This window comes from Heteronotia binoei, chromosome 15, assembly GCF_032191835.1.
Source record: "Heteronotia binoei isolate CCM8104 ecotype False Entrance Well chromosome 15, APGP_CSIRO_Hbin_v1, whole genome shotgun sequence".
In the NCBI taxonomy this organism is placed as follows: Eukaryota; Metazoa; Chordata; class Lepidosauria; order Squamata; family Gekkonidae; genus Heteronotia; species Heteronotia binoei.
Window position 1 is genome coordinate 25,210,032 of NC_083237.1, and position 21,297 is coordinate 25,231,328.

General features: G+C 46.5%; 1 protein-coding gene across 2 annotated transcripts in view; it reads right to left on the reverse strand.

Annotated features, from left to right (window-relative positions):
- The window catches only part of GRIN2D (glutamate ionotropic receptor NMDA type subunit 2D), a 59,605-nt gene that overhangs the window by 28,494 nt on the left and 9,814 nt on the right, over positions 1-21,297 (reverse strand). For both annotated transcript variants that reach the window (XM_060255475.1, XM_060255477.1), the window contains 6 exons: positions 8,377-8,798; positions 6,862-7,454; positions 5,747-5,861; positions 4,725-4,915; positions 4,342-4,495; positions 2,794-2,947 (listed from right to left, as the gene is read on the reverse strand). In XM_060255475.1, the coding sequence (XP_060111458.1) occupies positions 2,794-2,947; positions 4,342-4,495; positions 4,725-4,915; positions 5,747-5,861; positions 6,862-7,454; positions 8,377-8,775 (1,606 nt within the window). In that variant the 5' untranslated portion in view covers positions 8,776-8,798. The remainder of the gene's footprint in view (positions 1-2,793; positions 2,948-4,341; positions 4,496-4,724; positions 4,916-5,746; positions 5,862-6,861; positions 7,455-8,376; positions 8,799-21,297) is intronic.

A 21,297-nucleotide genomic window follows, 5' to 3' on the forward strand; every position in this document is an offset into this window, starting at 1 on the left:
CCAAGAGAGAGATCTTGGGGTCATGGTAGATAACTCACTGAAAATGTCGAGACAGTGTGTGACTGCAATAAAAATGGCCAATGCTATGCTGGGAATCATTAGGAAGGGAACTAAAAACAAATCAGCCAGTATCATAATGCCTCTGTATGAAACGATGGTGCGGCCTCATTTGGAGTACTATGTACAATTCTGGTCACCAAACCTCAAAAAAGATATTATAGCATTGGAAAAAGTCCAGAAAAGGGCAACTAGAATGATTAAAGGGTTGGAACACTTTCCCTATGAAGAAAGGTTAAAACACTTGGGACTCTTTAGCCTGGAGAAAAGTCGACTGAGGGGTGACATGATAGAGGTTTACAAGATTATGCACGGAACAGAGAAGGTAAAGAAAGAAGTACTTTTCTACTTTTCTCACAATACGAGAACTCGTGGACACTCTTTGAAATTGCTGAGCAGTTGGGTTAGAACGGATAAAAGGAAGTACTTCTTCACCCAAAGGGTGATTAACACGTAGAATTCACTGCCACAGGAGGTGGTGGTGACTACAGGCATAGCCAGCTTCAAGAGGGAATTGGATAAACATATGGAGCAGAGGTCCATCAGTAGCTATCAGCCACAGTGTATTGTTGGAACTCTCTGTCTGGGGCAAGTGATGCTCTGTATTCTTGGTGCTTGGGAGGGGCAACAGTGTGAGGACTTCTAGTGTCCTGGCCCCACTGATGGACCTCCTGATGGCACTTGGATTTTTTGGCCACTGTGACACAGAGTGTTGGACTGGATGGGCCATTGGTCTGTTCCAACATGGCTTCTCTTATGTTCTTATGAAGCCATTACTCCGTTGTAGAGGATTCAAACAACTTTCTTCAGTATTAAACATAAGGTTTATGGACAGGGGATTCAAATATTTTCCAGAGCAGTGCTTTGTTCTGCATAGAAATCACATTTTCCCATCGCTCAAAACTAAAAGATGTCTTTGTTGTGAAAATGCAATTTCTCCCTCTGCTTGAACTTGTACTTCCATTGTCATCTTAAATGCCATGAGCACAGAGGTTGTAGGGTTCTCACCACTAGCTCAGTGTTCCTCTTTGAAGGCTCTGTGGTGCCATTCAAGGGTGTATTACTGTTTCTTCCTTATACAAACATTTTAAAAGTGGCAGACATCATTAACGTTACTGCTTCCCACCCTGCTAGCCTCAGCAGCAATGCCTTGGTATTTCAGGATCTATTTTATTTTTCAGAAATTAATTCCACCCACCCATCCCCCAAACTTTGTGATCTATGGCTGCAGCACACATTCAACAGCTCAGTCAATTGTGTTGGCTGAGGAAAACCAGGAAAATGGAATTGATAAATACTGTCAATGATATTGACATAAGCTGCAATACCAGACCGAGCACCCAGATGCAGCTCTGTCCTGGCTTGCTGGAGGACTGCACACAGCAAAACAAATAAAGGGGGGGGGGGAATTGCTTTTTGGTATGCTTTGAAAGGCTGTGTGGGCAAATCCTAGGGAACATGTGCTCCCCACCACCCCACAAGGTAAATGTGTGTGTCAGGTGGGGTGGGGGGGAAGGTTTCATGTATTTATTCACCTGTCTGTTTGTCTGCATATAAGAAGTGGGGTAGGGTTCTGGGTTTTACATTTTTTTTGCAGAAAGTGGAAGGAATAGCTGAGGGGAACCAACCCCCACCCTGTCTTTTCCCTTACCTCACTGTACTGTGCTCATTGAAGTGTTTTTCCTGAGAAACCGGTCTTAAAGGAAAACACTTCTATCAGTGTTGTACTGAATAAGGTAGGAAGGGGGAGGATTTAGCTCTTTTCACATCCACACTCCAGTTTTGGTTTTCAAGAAGTGAACCCTTGCTTGCCTCTCACTTTACACGTGAACAAGCAGACATGGATGAATCCATGTGGCTGCCTCAGTCCTGTCTTCTTAGGGCTCGACAATTCCCAGGCTCCTCAGGAAATCCGTGGTGTGCAGAGACCCCTCGGAAGCCCAAAGGCACTGTCTGCTCACATGAAACAGATGAGCAGGAGGGTTACATCCAAAGGGAGGAAAGCAGAGCCTCCACAAGGCCACAGTGTGGCTTTAAGGTACATGGGAAAGAGGCCGAAGAGAAACTGAAAAAACTGAAAAAACTTGCCCAAACAAGACATCCTCCAGAGGCTGGCCCATGGAAGCTGCAATCTGCAAAAGCAACATGGAGCACACAACCTCTTGATTGGAGCTTTTGCCTCTTGGCCTCATCAAAACCCAATTTGTGCCTTCCCTAGTAGCCAGCCCACCACCTCTGCAGGAGATACACAACTATTTATTTTAAAATTTATTACCCCCTCCCCCACCCCTTTCCCCCATGCAGACGCTTAAGGCAGTAAACAAAAGTTCAGCATGAAAAAGGATAATCCAAATTCTGAAGCCTAATGCTAAGCATTAAGACATGAAAAACGCCTTATTAAAACACAGACCTTCAGAGTTAGAATGTCACTGCACAAAGTCCTGACTAAATAGGAAGGCTGTGTTCTGCTCCCTCAAAGCCTGCCAGCTGGCACATTAACAGGCTTCCCTGTTGAGGGAGGCATTCCATTATCCAGGACAGCCTTATTACCCTTCACAGACTTTTCGGAGACTGGGCGGTGGGGAACTTGTGTAGAGTCAGCAGGAGAGAGGATGGAAAAGATTAGGATGCCTGTCCCGCCACGCACCTTGTCCTGAAAGTAGGCTCCTCACCCAACCGCATGCCAACCCTCTCACCCTACTCTTGCCTTTGCCCCATTCTGGGCTGGGAATTCACCTAGGAAGGCAGAAGGTGAAACAGTTCCATTACTACGGGACACCATGACGCTGATTCCTGTCTCTACAAAGGGCACAGAGAAGTCTATTACTTCAGCTCTCTCCGCATTGATGGTCAGGGATCCAATCGCCATGTCAGCTCGCAAATAAAATACCTGGGGGGGGGGAAACAGAAAAACAGAGGGAGTGCTGAGTGTCACAATTCCTGCATTCTCTGAGTAAGAGCAGAAGAAGAAGAAGACGACTGCAGATTTATACCTCGCTCTTCTCTGTGAATCAGAGATTCAAAGTGGCTTACAATCTCCTATAACTTCTCCCCCCACAACAGACACCCTGTGAGGTGGGTGGGGCTGAGAGGGCTCTCACAGCAGCTGCCCTTTCAAAGACAACTCCTGCAAAAGCTATGGCTAACCCAAGGCCATCCCAGCAGGTGCAAGTGGAAGAGTGGGGAATCAAACCCGGTTCTCTCAGATAAGAGTCCACACATTTAACCACTATACCAAACTGGCTCTGAAGAAGAAGAGTGGGTTTTTATACCCTGCTTTTCTCTACCTTGAGGAGTCTCAAAGCAGCTTATAATTGCCTTCCCTTCTCTCACCACAACAGGCACCTTGTGAGGTAGGTGGGACTGAGAGAACTGGGACTGGCCCAAGATCATCTAGCTGGCTTCATGTGAAGAAGGGGGAATCAAACCCGGTTCTCCAGGTTAGAGTCCACCACTCTTAACCACCACACCAGTTGTGAGTGTATAACATAACTCACAGGAGAAAACTATCACATTTTTATCTGGCCCTTTTCCTAAAGAGCTGAGTGGTAAGATACATCGCTCCTCCCCATTTTGTCCTCACAACGACCCTGTGAGGAAAGTTAGGCTGAGAGAGTGTCACTGGCTCATCATCATCTAATGAGCTTCATGGCAGAGTGGTAATATAAAGCCATCTTTCCCTGGTCAGCAGTGCACTCTAAATACCACTCCACACTTGCTGCAGCTGTCCATCTACCCTACAATGCACATATTGTTTGAACGGAAATGAAATCTGGGGATGGGAGGAGTCATACGGGATAGGTCAGCTATCCATGAAGGGGATTAGTCCTGGTCAAGCAGTCACTCAAGAGACAGCCAACAGCAGGATTCTCTAAGAGGAGGCAGATCCAGGTGGGCAGCCATGTAGCCATAGAACAAAATTGGAGCCCAGTAGCACCTTTAAGACCCGCCCTGAGCGTGTTCTATGGGAAAAGCAGGCTATAAATTGAATAAAATAAATAAATAAATAAGAACAACAATGTTTTATTGAGAATGCAAGCTTTCGTCTTCTAAAAGCACACTTACATTCTCAATAAAACTTTGTTGGTCTTAAAGGTGCTACTGGACTCCAACTTTGTTCTCTCAGAGGAGCATTAGGTTCACTGGTTTTTGTTTAGGGTGCGGTGGTGGGGACAATAAAATCAGCATTCCTGAATTCTGTAACAGAAGAATGGAGCCTTAATAATGATAACAGGATGGGTGAGAGCCGAGAGTCTGAAGTCATCTGGGAGAAAAAGAGGCTACCTCTCCAATCATGCCATTCCACATTCCGTTGACCTTCTTGCCGTGCTTGCCGTTGGTGACTAGGTAGAGATCGTAGGTGAAGCCCAAATTCTTAGCCAGACGTTTCAGAATGTCGATGCAAAATCCTTTGCAGCATCTCTTTTCTAAGTGATTGCTATGAACAGCACAAAGAAGGAGAGCTCAGTCAGTGGTCTGAGTGTAGCTGATGCCTCAGGAAGCTACACAGGTGTGCTTCTGGCCTGTGTGAGGAGAGGAGGCCACTTAGGAGCCCCCTGCAAGCTGCCCTCAGCTTTCCCAAGGAAGAGAAGAATATAAAAACAATTGAAATCTTAAAACTTTTATATTAGGCTGCCAGTAGGGAAGCTTGGCCAGCAAGGAAATACCTGTTAGTATGGTTGAGTGGGTGGCGGCAGGGCACTGAGTCCCGGATGCAGGTCTTGGTGGCAGGATCAATGTCATCCACGATGACAAAGGGCCTCTCCTCCAGGGTTGCCACGGTGAGGTGATTGTTTTCATCCACGGGTTGGTATTTGCTGTACCTCATGGTCAGGACTCTGTGCTCCCATCTTCCCACCTGCCTCCCGGGGCATAGAGGAGAGGTTAGATACACCCCAAACCTTTATCCCAACTCATGCCCGTTCAAAAACACTGTCCCCAAATACAGGCTGAGATCAGGCAGCATTCCTCTCCCCAGACTGGTCAGTTCTAGAAGTTTTCCTTCACTAGATCAACCTCTGGATCTTCTGTTCAAACTCAGAAACTCTTGTCTGAAAAATGACACCCATTCTCGAAAGAATTCCTCCAGCCTTCCTTTGGGGTGTCCATGACAAGCACAAGACACAGGATTTTAAATGGCTAGTCTCCACTGGGATAGTCCAGTGGATTTACACCCTGGGTGCACACTAAAGGTCTGGACAATATCTGGAGCCAGAAACACCCCCAATTGGGCTGGCCAGAAACACTAGGAGTGGAATTCCCTGTGTTGTTCAGCTTGACATATGAGCACAAGTAATGTAAAGTGCTTCGCTTAGCAGGCCTCCTTCTGTGGTGTATCTACTGCCAAATATTTTGGTCAGTCCGTGGAGGGCTGACTTGTCAATGGCTGTGTTTCCTGCAGCAAGGAATTGATTTTAATGGCTTTTCGACTCTGTGTGCTTATGATCCCTGATCATTTTTTCCCAAACCTACTCCTACTTCTATACATAGGTCTAAATGTCATAGTCACCCAATTATTACCCTGTCAACAACATCCTATTCCTAAATGTGTTCTTGTCAGTCAATGGTTATGCTTCCACCAGCTCACAATGGCCCTGCAGTTACCACTTTAACCTCCCTCCCTGACTCATAAACGTCCTTCCCCCACAGCAGTCAACCTTCCATCCCTCCAAACCTCCCTCAAACTCACCACCTCCCAAGTGCGTTCTTTGTTGAGAGAGATCACAGCCAACGATGGATTGATGAGGTACCCATCCTCATTAAAAGAAAAATCCTTCAGTCCCCATGTAACATTCATGAAGTACCTGTGAAAAGGCATGACAGAAGTTCTTCAATTTCAACCCCAAACCCACTCCATCGGTACTCTTTTCCTAGCTTCACACTCTGCCCTTCCCCTGAAGGTTTGCCATTGACCTCTATGCCTGGCCTATGGGGCTTTCGTCTGACATTTTAGGTCCTGTAACACCAGGAACAGAAAGGTCCTTTCAGATTTCTGGAGGTAGCAAGTTGAATGGAAAGAGGATGCAAGGATATGGAGTGGAGGTGCGACAGGCTGTATGAAGATGAAGAAGAATATGCATGCTGAGTTGCAACCAGCTAATGGCAACCCCACCCATGGGACATTCCAGGCAAGAAACAAGCAGAGGTGCTTTGCCATTACCTTCCTCTGTGTAACAACCCCTGTCTACTTTAGTGTTCTCCCATCCAAATACTGACCATGGCCAACCCTATTATGCTCTCAAGCTCCAATGAGCCCAAGTTAAGCTGGGCTATTCAGGCTGCTGATAAGATGTAGGGGGAGGTACTAATGAAAAGAGTCAAGCAAGGAAGATATATCAGGTATGAAACAGTGGGATGGTGAAAGGTCAGGATGAATATCTGAATGAAGGAATGGATTATTCATGAATGAAAAGTGAGTAGGAGTGGGGCTGTGGCTCGGTGGCAGAGTATCTGCTCAGCATGGAGAAGGTCTCAGGTTTAATCCCCAGCATCTCCATTTGAAAGAAGCAGGTAACAGGTGATGTGGATGACCTTCACCTGAGATCCCAGAGTGTTGCTGCCAGTCTGAGTATAGAATATTGACCTCAATGAACCAGTGGTCTAATTTAGTACAAGATAGCTTCATGTGTGTGAGAGAAATGGAAGCGAGGAGAGAGGAATTTGATTTGATGGACAGATGGAAGGAAAGGATAGGGCTGAGCAGGAAGTAATGGAAAGAAGACAAATTGGGTCTCATGTCTATTTCCGGCAAACAACAGCTGTTTTTCTTCTGCCCACCTCCCCTCCACCTCCTTCCCTGCTAACCGATGGAGGTTCTCGTTGATCTGAGTGAGGTTGGGCGCCCGGCAATCATTGTTGAATTTTGGGATTGAGCCGTAGACTTGGGAGAGGGCCTCAGCTCCTTTGGCGATGATGGCCACACCATTTTGCACTCTGCGGTAGAGGTCATCTTTCCATCCTGCTGAAAGCACCATGAAGAGACCTTCAGGGAGATGGTCAGGCACGTACTCAGTTTGCCCAAAATTGGCACCTGCCAAGAACCAGATGTATCCGGGGCCTGTGAGCTTCATTTCCCGAGCAGCACGGAAGATACTTTCGGTTTCATCACGAGAGCAGTAGAGAAGGCAGATACGAGCATTTATCTCCCCAAGCTGACGTTTGAGGAGAGCCCCATCTGGATCATCGGTGAAATTAAGGATCACACGGTTGCGGCGCTCCCAACCAATGAAACTGCTGTCAGTCAGGACCTCAATGTAATCAATAAAATCTTCATAGCCGGGAAAGTGTGTTGTAATTATGGCAAAGGCTGTCCAATCATACTGTTCAAGGACCTCAAACATCACTTGCAACTGCTGCTTTGTTGATGAGCCCAACTGCAGGAAGGTTGATCCTTTCTCCTAGGTTGATGGAAAGGAGAGGATGAAAGAAAGAGTGGTGGACAGCCTCTTCTTGGTCTGAATTTGCAGCCTTTTATGTCCAACCCAAACCTCTTATGCTACAGGAGAGTTTTCACACTTACAATGGGGAAAAAATGTTCATATGCAGTTCTGGTGAACTCCCCACCCCTCATGTATGGGAGTAATTCCAAAAGAGGTTGAGTGGAGGAAAACCGTCTATCCGTCCTTAAGACTATCTCCATCTTTAAGCATGAATGACATCTCCACTGTTATCTCAGCTCTCCCAATGTTCCTGCATCCCAACCAGAGCCCTTCAGTGTATCTCTACTTTAGTCTACATTCTGCTTTTTATAAAGTTAACTTTCTGAACTGCGGTTTCCTGTGCTATGAATTCTGCAATCTTTACATATTAGGCACATTAGACAATTAGTCTCATTATGGCACTAAAACATCTAATTGCTTTGCAATCGAAGAATACTACACCTCCTATCATTGATCAATGGTATATAAAAGTCTGGGACTATTTTATATTTGATAAAATTGCTGAAAATATTAATGAATCAGAAAGCAGTCCTGCCTCCTACATAGAAAAATGGCTTCCATTTTTGGAGAAAGAACAAACCATCTCTTTGTTGAGCCAATCTAGACAATCATATCCTTCATTTAATGTTTTAGCCCACTTCTGATTTGATAATTATTATTCATAGATTATAAACTGGTTGTATATTTTAATTATAAATAAATATATTAAATAAAAAAATATTAGGCACATTAAGCAGGTTGACACGAGCAAATTTCCATAATATATTTGGTTTACAAAACTTGGTCTAGGGTAGAATTTGGATTAATTTTTAAGTACAGAGGAAAGCATAGCCCAGGGCCATTGGTTTTTGATGGCCAGTAATTAAGAATGCTCTCTTACCTTGGGTGTGAGAACAATGGCTGATCCTCCATTGATGCCAATGATGGGAACAGAAGTCTGTGCTGAGATGAAGTCCAGGATCTGGGCCACAGCCTCGGCACGTGTATCATCCTCAAAGACCACCCCATGGATGTGCAGGGAGGAGAGCACGTCGCAGAGGCGCACAATGAGGCTGCGAGGGTTGGTGTCATTCAAAACCACTGGGATGGGCTTAACCTCCATTGAGAAATTGCGGAAGTCCTCTGACGAGAACCGGGCACTTTCAGGTGTGTAAGTCGAGCCGCTGAAGATGATGGCGACGTTGATGGAGCGTGGCCGCAGGTCCAGGAAAGGGCTGGCACAGGCCAGAGCCATAACAAAGAGCATCCTAGCAGCGGGGGTGCCCAGGGGCAGGCTCATCTCGCAGGGCCGCTACGTTCTCCCTAAAAGTGGTCGGAAGAGGATAGAGAAAACAGGCAAGGAGGGAAAGGGTGAAAAAAGGGGGAAAGAAGGGCCTTGGAGCTCACACTGGCAACCACTTTCACTGGTGGGTGAGCTTGAAGGAGGCTGATAAGCTAAAATGTTGCTCTGTCCACAAAAGCTGCTCCTGTTTCCCCCCACCCCCCGCCCTCAGCTTCGCCTCCTCTTATGAGCATTAGAGACTATTAGGCTTGCCGGGGGAAGCGCTTAAGGCCTCTAGTCCCCAATTGCCAGCTCCAACCTGAAATGCCTGTGCTTCTTCTATGCAGCTGCAAAGGTCCTTCTCTTGTTTTTTGAATGGAAACATTCCAGCAACCACAATTTAATCTGAGATATAGCTCACTGGATGATCTCACATGCATCTTACAATTACTGAGTCACGTATTTTTGGAGGGCAATCTCCTCAGGAAGTTAACAGCCAGGGCGCTGCAGCGGTTAAAGGGAGTTAAGGTATCTAGGATACTCATGTTCAAATCCCTTCTTGTGCCATGGAAGCTCACTGGATGACCTTGGGCCAGTCATACTCTCTCAGCCTAATCTACCTCACAGGGTTGTTATGAGGATAAAATGGAGAATAATGTAAGCGGCTATACATCCCAATTGGGGAGAAAGGTGGGGGTGTATAAATAAATGAATACGCACAGACACAGCCAAAGCCACATGCCTGAAATTGGGAGCTCCCACCTGTTTGGGAAGTCACCTCCAGGAAGTACTGGCTGCATCTTCCCTCCTTGCTCTCATGACTGCTTAGTAACAATGCCCTTGAATAACAGACTACCCACTTCAGTTGTGTCCTACATCACAATTCTTGCCATCTGAGCTCCTCAACCAATCTCTCCTTTATGCTTCCAAACGTATATATCACCTTCTAATTAAAAAACCCAATCATGCCACTTTCCCTCCCCTTGTCACATGATTGCGTTTTAGCAATCCTGTGATCCCACACTCTGGGTATCACTGGTCTTGAGGGAGTAAACTGAAGGGGCTCCTTCAGGAGGAAAAGAACAGCTGGGCTACAGTGAAGAGCAGAGAGGGACAAAAGAGACGCAGCCAAATCTCATATCTCTGCAATCATGCATTTGGATCCAAAGAGTTCTCAAGATGCAGGGCAGGTTGACAGTATCTCCTTCTTTCCTTCCATTCATTGGTTAATGTGCTTCACTATTCCAAGGAAAGGGGAAGACGGAGACCCAAACTGAGCTGTGAATGATTTTGGCAAAAGATGCGTCTTTCCTTGAAGCCAGTTTTTAAACTGAAAATGAAGAGGAATCCAGAAAACAAAACAACAGAACGAGGAAAGTCTCAAGTTGCCGGAACGCCAGTGTAGAGAAGAATAGCAGGATGTCGGTTATAGCTCTGTCCAGATGTCTCCACTCCAAGCTTGATGGCAGGAGTTCCCACCGCCCCTCATTTATGCTCCATGGACCAGTGCTGGTTCCAAATAGATGGGTTTAATGCAATCTGCCTTCAGTCTCAGCGAGAGACTATAAATAAAGTAATAACAACAGTGGACACTAATCCCGACCAGCTCTGCCAACATCCTCAATGCTCTTCTTTCATCCTCCACACCGTTAGTCTCTCCTCGCCTTTTCCCTCCCTTCTTTTCATCCTCTAGGCAGAATCCTGTGAATCCCAGCTGGTTCCCCTCCCCTCAGTTACAGCAGGCTTGCGTGACGGCACGTGTGGACTGTCCACTGATGGCCTGATGGAAGTGCACACAAGTGACTTGCCAGGCTAAGCTCCTGCAGCTCTCATCTCCCCAGTTAGAGGCGGCAGCTGCCTTATCTGCAGTAACCTGCACTCTCTGTGCCATCTTCCCATCAGGAGGTTTTGAAGATGCTCCCCACAACTTTGTTTCTGCTGCTGTGCATTCAGGACTGCACAGTCACAAGGTCTCTCCACAAATTTGTCCCTTAAGGACTTGGCTGGGAGCCATTTGCATCAATTCCACCTCCCCCCGCATCAAATTACCTCATGTGGTCAAGATCATGGGATGAAATAAGCAGAAAGCTCCAAATAATTCAAGGAAGCCAAAGTGGTTCATGAAGGCCCCTTCTCAATCCTCCCTGACTATTAACCCCGATTCAGCCCCCGGGCCACATGTTTGACACCCCTGCCCTATGCGGTTGCTATAAGTCAGCTGCAACTTGACAGCACTTTCTACCACTAACCGCATAATCAGATCATGGAGCAAGTCGTGGGGAATGTTCTGTTGGTGCCATTCTTACCTGAATGTACTACTTCTGATTACAAGTGATGGTCTTTTGAATGCCACTGGGTACGACAGCCTTCTGACAAAAAAGCATGTCAGGACACCTGATCTTCTGTGAAAGCGAGCAACTCAAACATGCTACCCTCCCCTGCAGTCAGAAGCAGAACAGTCCAGCATGTGCTGGATCACATGGTTCTGTGCTTTGGGCTGACTTGGCTCTTCAGGTCTGTAAACCACACCACCACCAGGAGAGCCAGTTTGGCGTAGTGGTTAAGTGCACAGATTCTTATCTGGGAGATCCGGATTTGATTCTCTCTCTGAAGCTTGCATTTTCTCCAGGGGGACTGATCTCTGTGGTCTGGGGAGCAGACATAATCCACGAAGGAACTCCAGGAGGTTAGCAACAGGGGGGGCAGTTTGCTGGGTGCAGGAAGATGATGCATGCCTTCTCATTTATCACACAAACACCCCAAGTTGGGAACTCCCTGTCTGTCTCTTCCCATGCTGTTCTTCTGCCTTCTGTGTTCCAGAGCACTGGCTCCTAGGTCTGTGTTTTTCAAAACCTGCTACTTAAATCATTAAGCACTTCAAATGCATTTCCACAAGGCATCTTCCTAAAAAGAGGGACCTTTATTGCAGGGCAAAACATTACTGAGGGTCTTGTTTGTCTGGGCTAATTTGGATTAGAGCTGGCCCTGCTCATCAGACCACCTCCTTGGTGTTTCCGTTTCAAAGCTTGCCTGCTAGAGCATTTCCAGATATTGTGAACTTTAGGGCTGCTGCAGTTTTGGTTCACCTCTAAGACTGGGCAAAATGAGACACAAACATGCCCCAGCAGTTCAAGTCTACTTCAAGCGGAGCCCGGTGAATCGAATCAGAATTCTTCCTCCCCACACAAGGTCTGACTCAAGTCTCTTTTCATAGCTATCATCAATGAAGTAGTATGTTTTAATTGTAAGCCTTTACACCTTGTTCTTTTCCCAAATGATCGTTTGAAGTAAAATAATTAGCAACACCCACTTTACAGGCAGGGAACAGACTGGAAGGAAACCTACCCTGAATGGTAGGGAAAAACAGGAACATTGTCATAACCAGTGAAGCTCAAGTCCCCACTCTTGGTGAAATAGAGCACTTGAATTATATCTGCCATATATACTGGGCTCTAGCATGCTGTGTCAGGTATGGAGTCATGAAGTGGCTACAAGGGGGTGGGCTTTCAGACTCAATGGAAGGAGCCTCACAATGCAGGCCTAAGCAACCAAAGCCAATGGGCTTAGAAGGGCATAACTCTGGACTGCACAGCAGATCTTTCTCTTTCTTTCCACCCATTCAGAATTTGTATAAATTGTTTATATTTCCTACGTACTTCACAGGATTATTGTAAGAGTAAAATGGGAATTTGAGAGCCTTGTGAGCTGACCCAAGCTCATAAAAATGTAGCACATAGATAGCTTTCAGTAGCTCTTCAACCACAACAAGAACATAACTTATTATTCACATCATTTATAATCAGCCTTTCTCATTTGGACTCAAAGCAGATTATTGTTGACAGATGTTGTCCAAATATCTGTGAAGACGAGATTGTGTTTTCCAGTTTTCCATTTAATAATTATCACAATTAGTCCGGATACAGTAGTTATATTCCTTGACACTCTGCTATTTTGACTTTGGGGGACCAGATTTCCAGCATGTTCTTGAATGGCACATTAAAAGGTGGCTTGTGAACTTTCAGAAGTTGTCTAATGACTGACAGTCAACTCAGCCACCAGTGCCATGTGGGTTTTTGAGCTTGTGGGAGCAAGAGGGGAGCACTGAAATACAGCAACTATTCTTCCACCCAAACAAATGCCCACAGAGTGACTTTGCATCTCAGAGTTGTAACAAGGATGGCACTAATACGTAATATCTATAGATATTAAAAACCTCTTGCACATTCTAACTGGTATGAGGATTATAATTTATAAATATGGCCGCCATCTGCCACATTCAGGGAACTACTATGCCAAGTATGTTAATTCTGCACCACTCTAATATGCAAATTAGCTCCAGCCCTCTGGCTTATGCTGTTATTTCAATGAAGTCCGCAGTGTTGAACAAGTTTCCGGCTCCTGGTCTGTTGCCACCTGGCGAATTCATTAGGCCTTGGAGGAGCAAAAACCAACAGGATGAAGCCCAGCTAAGGACAATTGTGCCAACCGATATTCCCCTGCAGTCAAGTGGGCAAAATTGCATCAGGTTCTTGCCAAACCCAGATATTTCAAATTTGGAGAGGTTGAAAAGGAAGGCTTCATCCAAGGCCTGTCTGAATACGAAAGAACTTGGTCCATTTCTAGGTCCTTGCTGAGAATGGCTGCCTTATCTGATATATCTTTGAACAATACTGTCTCTGCCACAATCTGTCACCCAAGGCAACTGCTCTGCTGCTTCAGTTGATTCCCACCCTCAAGTCTGTAAGTAGTGACTGCGAATCTGAAACAGGAAATATAAACCAATCTCCAACCAATCCCAGGCCAGGAACATCCTCTCCTGTCTGAAGTACCTCATTGGTGCAGCTCAAAAAAGATATGACAGGAAGATTCAGTATTCCATGCCAGAGTCATTAACTGCTAGATCAGACAAAGCCTCAAGAGCTTTGAGACTCCCACTGTGTGTTCCCCCAGGGTTTAGCAGGGAACTTGTTTGGAGACCCACCAAGAAATGTCTTCTGAAACCTATCAAAGCTCCTCTCTGCTTCCTGGTTCAGTGAAAGCCAACCAAGATTGGACATCCCCTCTGGTTCTGCCCTTATAATTATGACTACTCACAGAACTCCTTTTAAAATCTCCATACCATGTTGTCCTCATGCTTGCATATGGTATGCTCTGTGTCACCTGCCATACTGGTTACTGTTTCTGCCTGGACCTTCTTGATATCCTTGGGCTGTCACATTATCTGCCAGTCCTTGCCTGTCTTCACAGTTGCCATCTCCAGTCTAAGTTGCTCAGACCTTCCGAGATCCTCACATGCTCCATGCTATTCACCACCTTGTATTTCCTGTCCCATGGACTGCATTCCTGGGTTTAAAGAGTACAAGGAACACAGCCTGCCTGACCGCTGTAAGCGCAAGAGAAACTCGCTAGCCAGGGCTTTTTTTGTAGAAAAAGCCCAGCAAGAACTCATTTGCATATTAAGGCCACATCCCCTGATGTCACCATAGTTTCGCAAAGGGCTTTTTTGTACAAAAGCCCAACAGGAACTTATTTGCATATTAGGCCACACACCCCTGACACAAAGCCAGCCGGAACTGCGTTCCTGTGTGCTCCTGCTCAAAAAAAGCCCTGTTGCTACCTATCGCAACTTTCCACCAGTGCTCAGATTCCCAGTCTAGTGTAGGTTGCCTATCCTCTAGCTACCTGACAGAGCTGGGCATGAGAGGCCTGACCTCTTCCATTCCTTTGCCCAGTGCACCATCCTGGGAAGAACACACTGCTGTTTTCCCAGTGCGCAGTCTTGGCCAAGATATGATGATCAATTGCATCCCTGGGGCCAGGTGGCTGCACAGGGCACAGAGCAGCTGCTGAGTTGGGCAGAAATGTGCAGATGATTCCTGGCTGGTGTTTGCACCAACTGAACACCACTCGCGTCCCCTGCCTGATGCCATTCTCCACACCCTTCAGGCTCTGGTCTACCTGAGCAGCTTTGATACCAGCTAGGGAACCAACTGGAACCAAGATAGCAGGCATTGGGATGGATCCAGAATGGGCGGTAAGTGCCAAATGCCAAGCAACAATGAGGAGAAAAAGTCACAGAGAAGCACACTCTGCAGATGCATAAATGTGCAACCATACCTAGTGCTGTATGCACTGCAGATGAATATACAAAGGCATGCCCCCTTCGCACACGTATCTCTACCACAACCCTGTAACACGTTGCCAATCTGGAGACACACAGCTATTCACCAAGCACTCTTCTGCTACTATGGAGCCCATGCAGTGTGGGCTGTACTTATACAGCCAACAGCTTGACAGAAAGCTGCTTCCACACGGTGATGGTTGTCTGTGTTGTTGCAATGGAGTGTCCACATTGCAGATTTCCCCCTACTTTCTTTGTGTCGTTCCCCCATGGCTGTCATAGGGCTTTGGGGCTTAGTGGCAATAGACTGTTATAATATATGGCCTGGTCTGCTAATTCCCCTGAATTTCCAGCTTTCATTAAAAAAAAAGGTTCCCACACAACAAAAAAGGACTACAGACTTACTTATTTAATGAAAGCTGGGAATTCAGAGGAATTAGTAGATCATGGCAGTAGATCGTTCCAGCATTATTGCATGATTCCAGCAATTGCTGCTTTAAAAAAAAAAGCCATCAAAAGTCCTCCGGTGGCACAGGGAGGAATGGGAGTCATGGGGTTTCAGGCAAAGAAAATGACACCCATGTGAGTTGCACACTGCAATCTTTTCAAAAAGATCAGATTGGGTTTAGGAAAAATTATGGCAAAGCAGGGGAAAACCTGGAAAAGAGATGACAGGACACTTCAGTTTGGATTGGGGTGTGTGTGAACCAAACGTACATGTGGAAGCAGCCATTGTCACCCAGATGGCGCACTGCAAATGCATACACACAGAACGGAACCCAAATGGCAGTTATATATCCAGTCAATGGACTCCCACTGGGTAAAATGTTGGACCCAGGTGGGCTGAGCTTGTTCTGGCCCAGAGAAGGACCCACTGGGCAAAATCACCTGTATCCTCACTTTCCCCATCTGTAAAATGGACCTACCTGGCCGGCAGCCTTGTAGCTGTCTATTAAACTACACATAATAAACAAATCCCTCATCCCCCTTGCTATAGGCCAGGGGTGGCCAAACTATGGCTCAGGAGCCACATGTGGCTATTTCACACATATGGTATGACTCTTGAAACCTGCACTGCCCCATCAGCTGGCTTGGAGAAAGCATTTGTCTCTTTAAATCATTTCGCCAAGCCAGCTGGCACAGCCTGGAAAATGCATTTAAAGTTAAAGTTGCTTTCTTTCTACCTCTCCCTCCCTCCCATCTTTCTTCCTTCCTTCCGCTTTCAAACATCTGACTTTCTTGTCTTGCGGCTCTCAAACTGATGTTTATTCTATGTAGTTCTTTCATTAAGCAAGTTTGGCCACCCCTGCTGTAGGCCAATAGCTACACACAACTTTCTCATTCTTTAGGCTTTTCCACACAAGCTATTTGCCCCAGGACTGATGGTGTCGGGAAGTGGGTTTTTCCCGATTCCTTCAGCACTATTGTGTGCTTGCGCACCTCTTGGATTTTCCCTGCTTTTCTGTCTTCTTTTCCAAACTTGCTTAGCTGCAAAGTTTTGGGAAATATTGCTACAGACTGAGGATGGCTGCTGTGTGGACAGGAAAGTCCAGATTTTCCTGGTGCCACCCACATGGCAGCCAGCTGCCCTTTCTCCATCACCATGGTGGCCATCTCCACTATTCCCAACATCACCTGCCACCAGATGGCTTTTCTGGTTAAAAACATCTCTGGAAAAGATCTCAGTGGTGGTGGTGATGGAGATACCCACCAGGGGGACTGGGACAGGAAGACCTTTCATCAGGCAGCCCTGTCGCTGCAGTGGTGCACCAGCAACCACAGCTACTAGTGGAACGTGGAAAAGCCCTCCCTTTTCACCATAAAGATTTACTGGCTCCATAAGATGAGAAGGGAAACAATATCTTGGTGCTTTTGACACAGGGCGCCTGCATATGGGGCTTCCTATTTCTCTCTTCAAGCACAGTCACCCAGCACAGGAAAAGAAGGCATCTCTGCACAGATTCCACATGTCATTGGGAGTGATCTCTCTCTGATTCTCCTTGCAGCCCAAGAGATGGGATCTGGAGTGAGACACATTGGGAGGGGGCAAGAGGAAGAGGAGATGGGGTGGGGGGGAGGAGCTCAGGGGAGAGGATGTCTGTTCTGAAGAATGACTTACTTGTGGGAACAAAGGAGGCTATCAACCACCCTGCACATTCAATGCACCATAAAGAGGATAAATAATAGCCATTATCCTCTATGCTGACAATTATTATACACACAAGCATAACCATCCAGAGCAGCCACAAAGTTTTTTGCGTCCATCCGTGCGCCCACAGAGCCATGCGGCAGCAAACCATGGATTGGCTCTCACATATGATTACCATTCTTCCTTGTTCAGTTTATTGCTTGTCTTAACGTAACAGCTCTGGGCCATCTACAATCACAAAAACTCACATCGCTTGCAAAGATGTAAGATGCAGCAAAGCAGTAAATAATTACCATAAAAGCCAAAATAGAAACCAAAGGCTTCCAAACAAACCGAGATTAAACAGGTCAGCTCAAGCTGATTCACAGTTCGGAAGTGCTCTTCTCAACGAGAGTGCCTCACGCCTACGTCCGCACAACTTGTCAGGCAACCCTGCTCACATTTACACTCCTGCTTAAGCACATCACTTCACAGCTAACCGGATGGCAAATGCAATTACAACCAAGCTTTCTACTAACACGCGCTGCATTTTATACCACATGTGTCGCTGCCCTAACACTTCTTCATATACCCAGATCACGGTGTCTCTAGAATTACTTCAACGCATGCTGTGCGCCTCTCATCTTGTTTTAACAACCCTTTTTTGCATAACTAATTGTGGCAGTTAAAAAAAGGAGTTCTCCCTCTGCTGTTTCAACACCTGTTAAAATGTGGGATGGGCAAGGCTAATCTGCGTTAATAATTGCAGAAAAGAACCAAGGCATCAACAAGAAGCTGTTCTAAATTAACTGATCTGAAATTAACTGATCTGGAATCCATGGAGATGATCTTGTTATGAGAAGGCATGAACACTCTGCCCCTTCCCCTTCATAGAGACATAGGTCATAGATGCATTTAGGCATGTACATATTTCCATCTGCTAAGATTGCAATTCTGCTTCTACACTGCAATGGTATCTGCATCCTATATCTCTGCAAAACATAACCACAAAAGGACCCATGTGTAGGGCTAGATCCAGCCAGCTTTTCGTCTAATGAAAAAAGAGAAGGGGTCCTCTTTGACCATAAAAAAAAAAAAGCCTGTGCTTGAGATTAAGGAACTTGTCAGGACTCAAAAGACACGTGAGGCAGGGATGAAGGGCGTTGGGGTGAGGTTGCATGTAAAAGCTGCTCAGACCTATGGTAACTCATAATATGCATGTGTTCATGGTGGGTTTCAAGAGTGCTCTTCTATGTGCCTGGAACAGCGCACTGGCAAAATCTGGCACAAATATGCAAAGAAATCCTGTGATAGGCACTGCTAAATCTTGAGCACACGGCATGCTGCGCTCAGTTCTAGCTGTAACGCTAGTTCTGCTCCAGGGCAGCTTCCTTCTTTTGCCTGCCCCTACCTGAACTTGTGCCTTGGTAAAGCCCTTCTGCTGGAATCCTGCTGAGAGTGCTCCCTGCTTGGAAGGCCAGGTGGGTGGCTGTTCAGACTGTCCTTCCTTGAAGTAGCACCCAGGCCCAGGAAAATTCACTCGGCTACCTACATTTAAGTACCAATAAAAATCTGATTTATTTCCTCAGGCCCCAGGCTACTGTTAGTTCCTGCGTTTTACTGATTGGGCAGTCACTGAACATGCTTTTGTTTCTGTCGTTTATTTTCTGCTCCGTTTTATCAGGATGGGTTGTTTTTAACTATTTGTTGCTAGATACCTTGGAGGCCTGTGTTTTGTGGAAAGGCGGGATAGAAATCAATACAACAAAATGGGAGGGGGGGGGACTCGTATTAGCCTCTGTCAATGTGGACTCTCACTTTCTCCTACAGGAATTGCCTCTGGCCCCTGCTTGAAGCAAGGCTTGCCGATCATCCAGAAAAAACAGCTCAGAAACCAAGATGTAAAACAAGAACACAGACACAAGCTCAAAGATGAACTCTTTACAGGCATACAAGATGGCCCTCTGTGGACACGTGTATGTTATTCATATGCTTTGACGCTACACAACAGTGCACTTATCCACATGGAACCACACTCCATCAAAGGAGAAGGAACCCTGAACCCCTCCTCCTTCTCCTTCCCTCCCAGGCTGCCACTGTCTGTCCTGGGCATCTGAGGCTAAGACCTGATACCAAGGGAGATGGGCCTGCGAGTGTGATCCCGGCTGGAAGAGAGGAGGTTAAGCCCATATCCCCTGTGCCTCTTCGCTGAGGAGACAGTAATTTCCGCAATCACCAAAGTGTTTCTATTCCTGGGAGTGCAATCAGAAGCCGACGTTCTGCCCGGCTCATCAGGCCTTGTGCAAGCAAAGACCCCCCCCCCCCCTTCTTGCTCCTGTCACCCTAGTGCCATCAGGAACTGCCACGATGGGGCACATAACAGACTGAAAGAGGGGAAGCAGTATAGATGGATACAAGAATGCACAGGGAAGTGGGAAATTGGGCTGAGAGAGACAGACCTGGGTTCAAGTGCTACCTCTGCTAGGAAATGTCACCATCTATCGGCCCCGTTCGCTTTACCTGTGAAATGGAAATAATAGTAACCAGCTTTCCTACAGTGGTGTTCTGAGCACACCGCAAGCTCTTTGGCAAATTAAAAAAGGCACTCTTTGTTAGCAGAACAAAGTTTGAGTCCAGGGACACCTTTAAAACCAACAAAGTTGAGTCCACTGAAAACTTTAAGACCAACTAAGTTTTGTTGGTCTTAAAGGTGCCACTGGATTCAAACTTTATTCTGCTGCTTCAAGACCAACACAGCTACCCACCTGAATTTATCAGTAGTCAGCAGTGAGTTTCCCTAAATAAACATACTGAAGTCCTTCCCTAAGTACAGATATGGCCAGGATAACTTTTGCACACAGATCTCCTGGCAGCCCTGGAGGACTGATTGTGGTCACGAATACACTGCAGGGGTAGCACCTCCCTCCTGTGCCACTGTTGGGCCCCTATCTGAATCTTTCTCTCGCACACTCATCCATGGCCATTCATTCTTAACCAAGCTCATTGGAAATCCACTTGCAGATCTCCTGGTATCATCTGTGGTGTGGCCCTTACAAAATTCTCCCTAGAACATCACACTTGTGTAAAAATTGACATGCCACATGCATGGAGCAATTTCAGCAACATGCAAAGCAGCTCATAGAAGATGCAGAAACCTCAGCCATTAAATTTTTGCAATAACACACAGAGAACCCCCAGTAATAAGGGGGAATCTTGTGGCACCTTACAGATTTAACATTTCATTCCAGCATCAGCTTTCAGGGACAAGAGCTCACATCTTTGTAGATCTTCTCTGTATAGCCTCACATACCATATCCAGCCTAGTTCCTGTATTTCCAATGACAGCAAGTAGAGCACTGCCTTGGTCTTTAGCTTGAATTCTCCCATCCTCCCCTACATTCAGTCCTGTCCCTTCTGCGCCCCTCTCCCTCACAGGGCCCCCTTCCCCTCACTCTCAATGAGCGCTCCCTTCTTCTTCTTCTTTCTTCTCCCTCCTCTCCCCTCCTCTCTTTGGTTCCTGCTGGAGTTATTGATTTTCCTGCCTTTTCTTTCTCTCCCCTCGGGGCCCCGAGTCGTGCTGCGTTTTTGTCCTTTTTCTCGCTTTTATTTCCTGCGCGCGTCTCAGTTGGAGGAACACAGAAACTAACATGGCCCCCGGGTGTTTGACATTGCTGGGTGGATGCCACACACCGGGGCAAATGGCCCTGATGTGCCATGGCCAGTCAGTCTGTACCTGGAACTCAGAGGTGGCAGCTTCTGGGGTGAGGACAGGGCAGCTTTCCCTGGCCTCTGGTTTGAAGCTTCTGTGCCCACAGGGATGGCTCCCTTGCCTCTAGAGTCAGGGCTGTGGATGCTGGGATATTTGCTTTGTGCTGAGGAATAGCTGAACATCAGAGGCATTTGCCTGGTGGAAACTACAATGCTTGCCATTAACTCAGATGTCAAGCAGCATAAATGCTGCCAAAGCACTGGGGAAATGGAGTCGATGCACTGACCACGATTCAGAGGGCAGGAGGGAGGAGAGAGCTACAGTCGAGACCTTAAAAGTTCTTATTTTGGTGAGCAGAATCCCCCTAAATTCATCTTCATTCTTCTGAATTGCAGCTGAGTCTGGTGCGGGGATTCCTCTCCCACTGCTGAAGTGCCTCTTTTGTTGCACTGTCGGGAAAGGCTGGGGGGAGACTGGATATCGGAAAGACTTCATCAGGACTGGGGAGCACAACTGGGATTGAAAGGATAAGGGAAGGATTGTAAAGTCAAATAGGCAGTATCCAGTGCGTAGCCCAGGGTT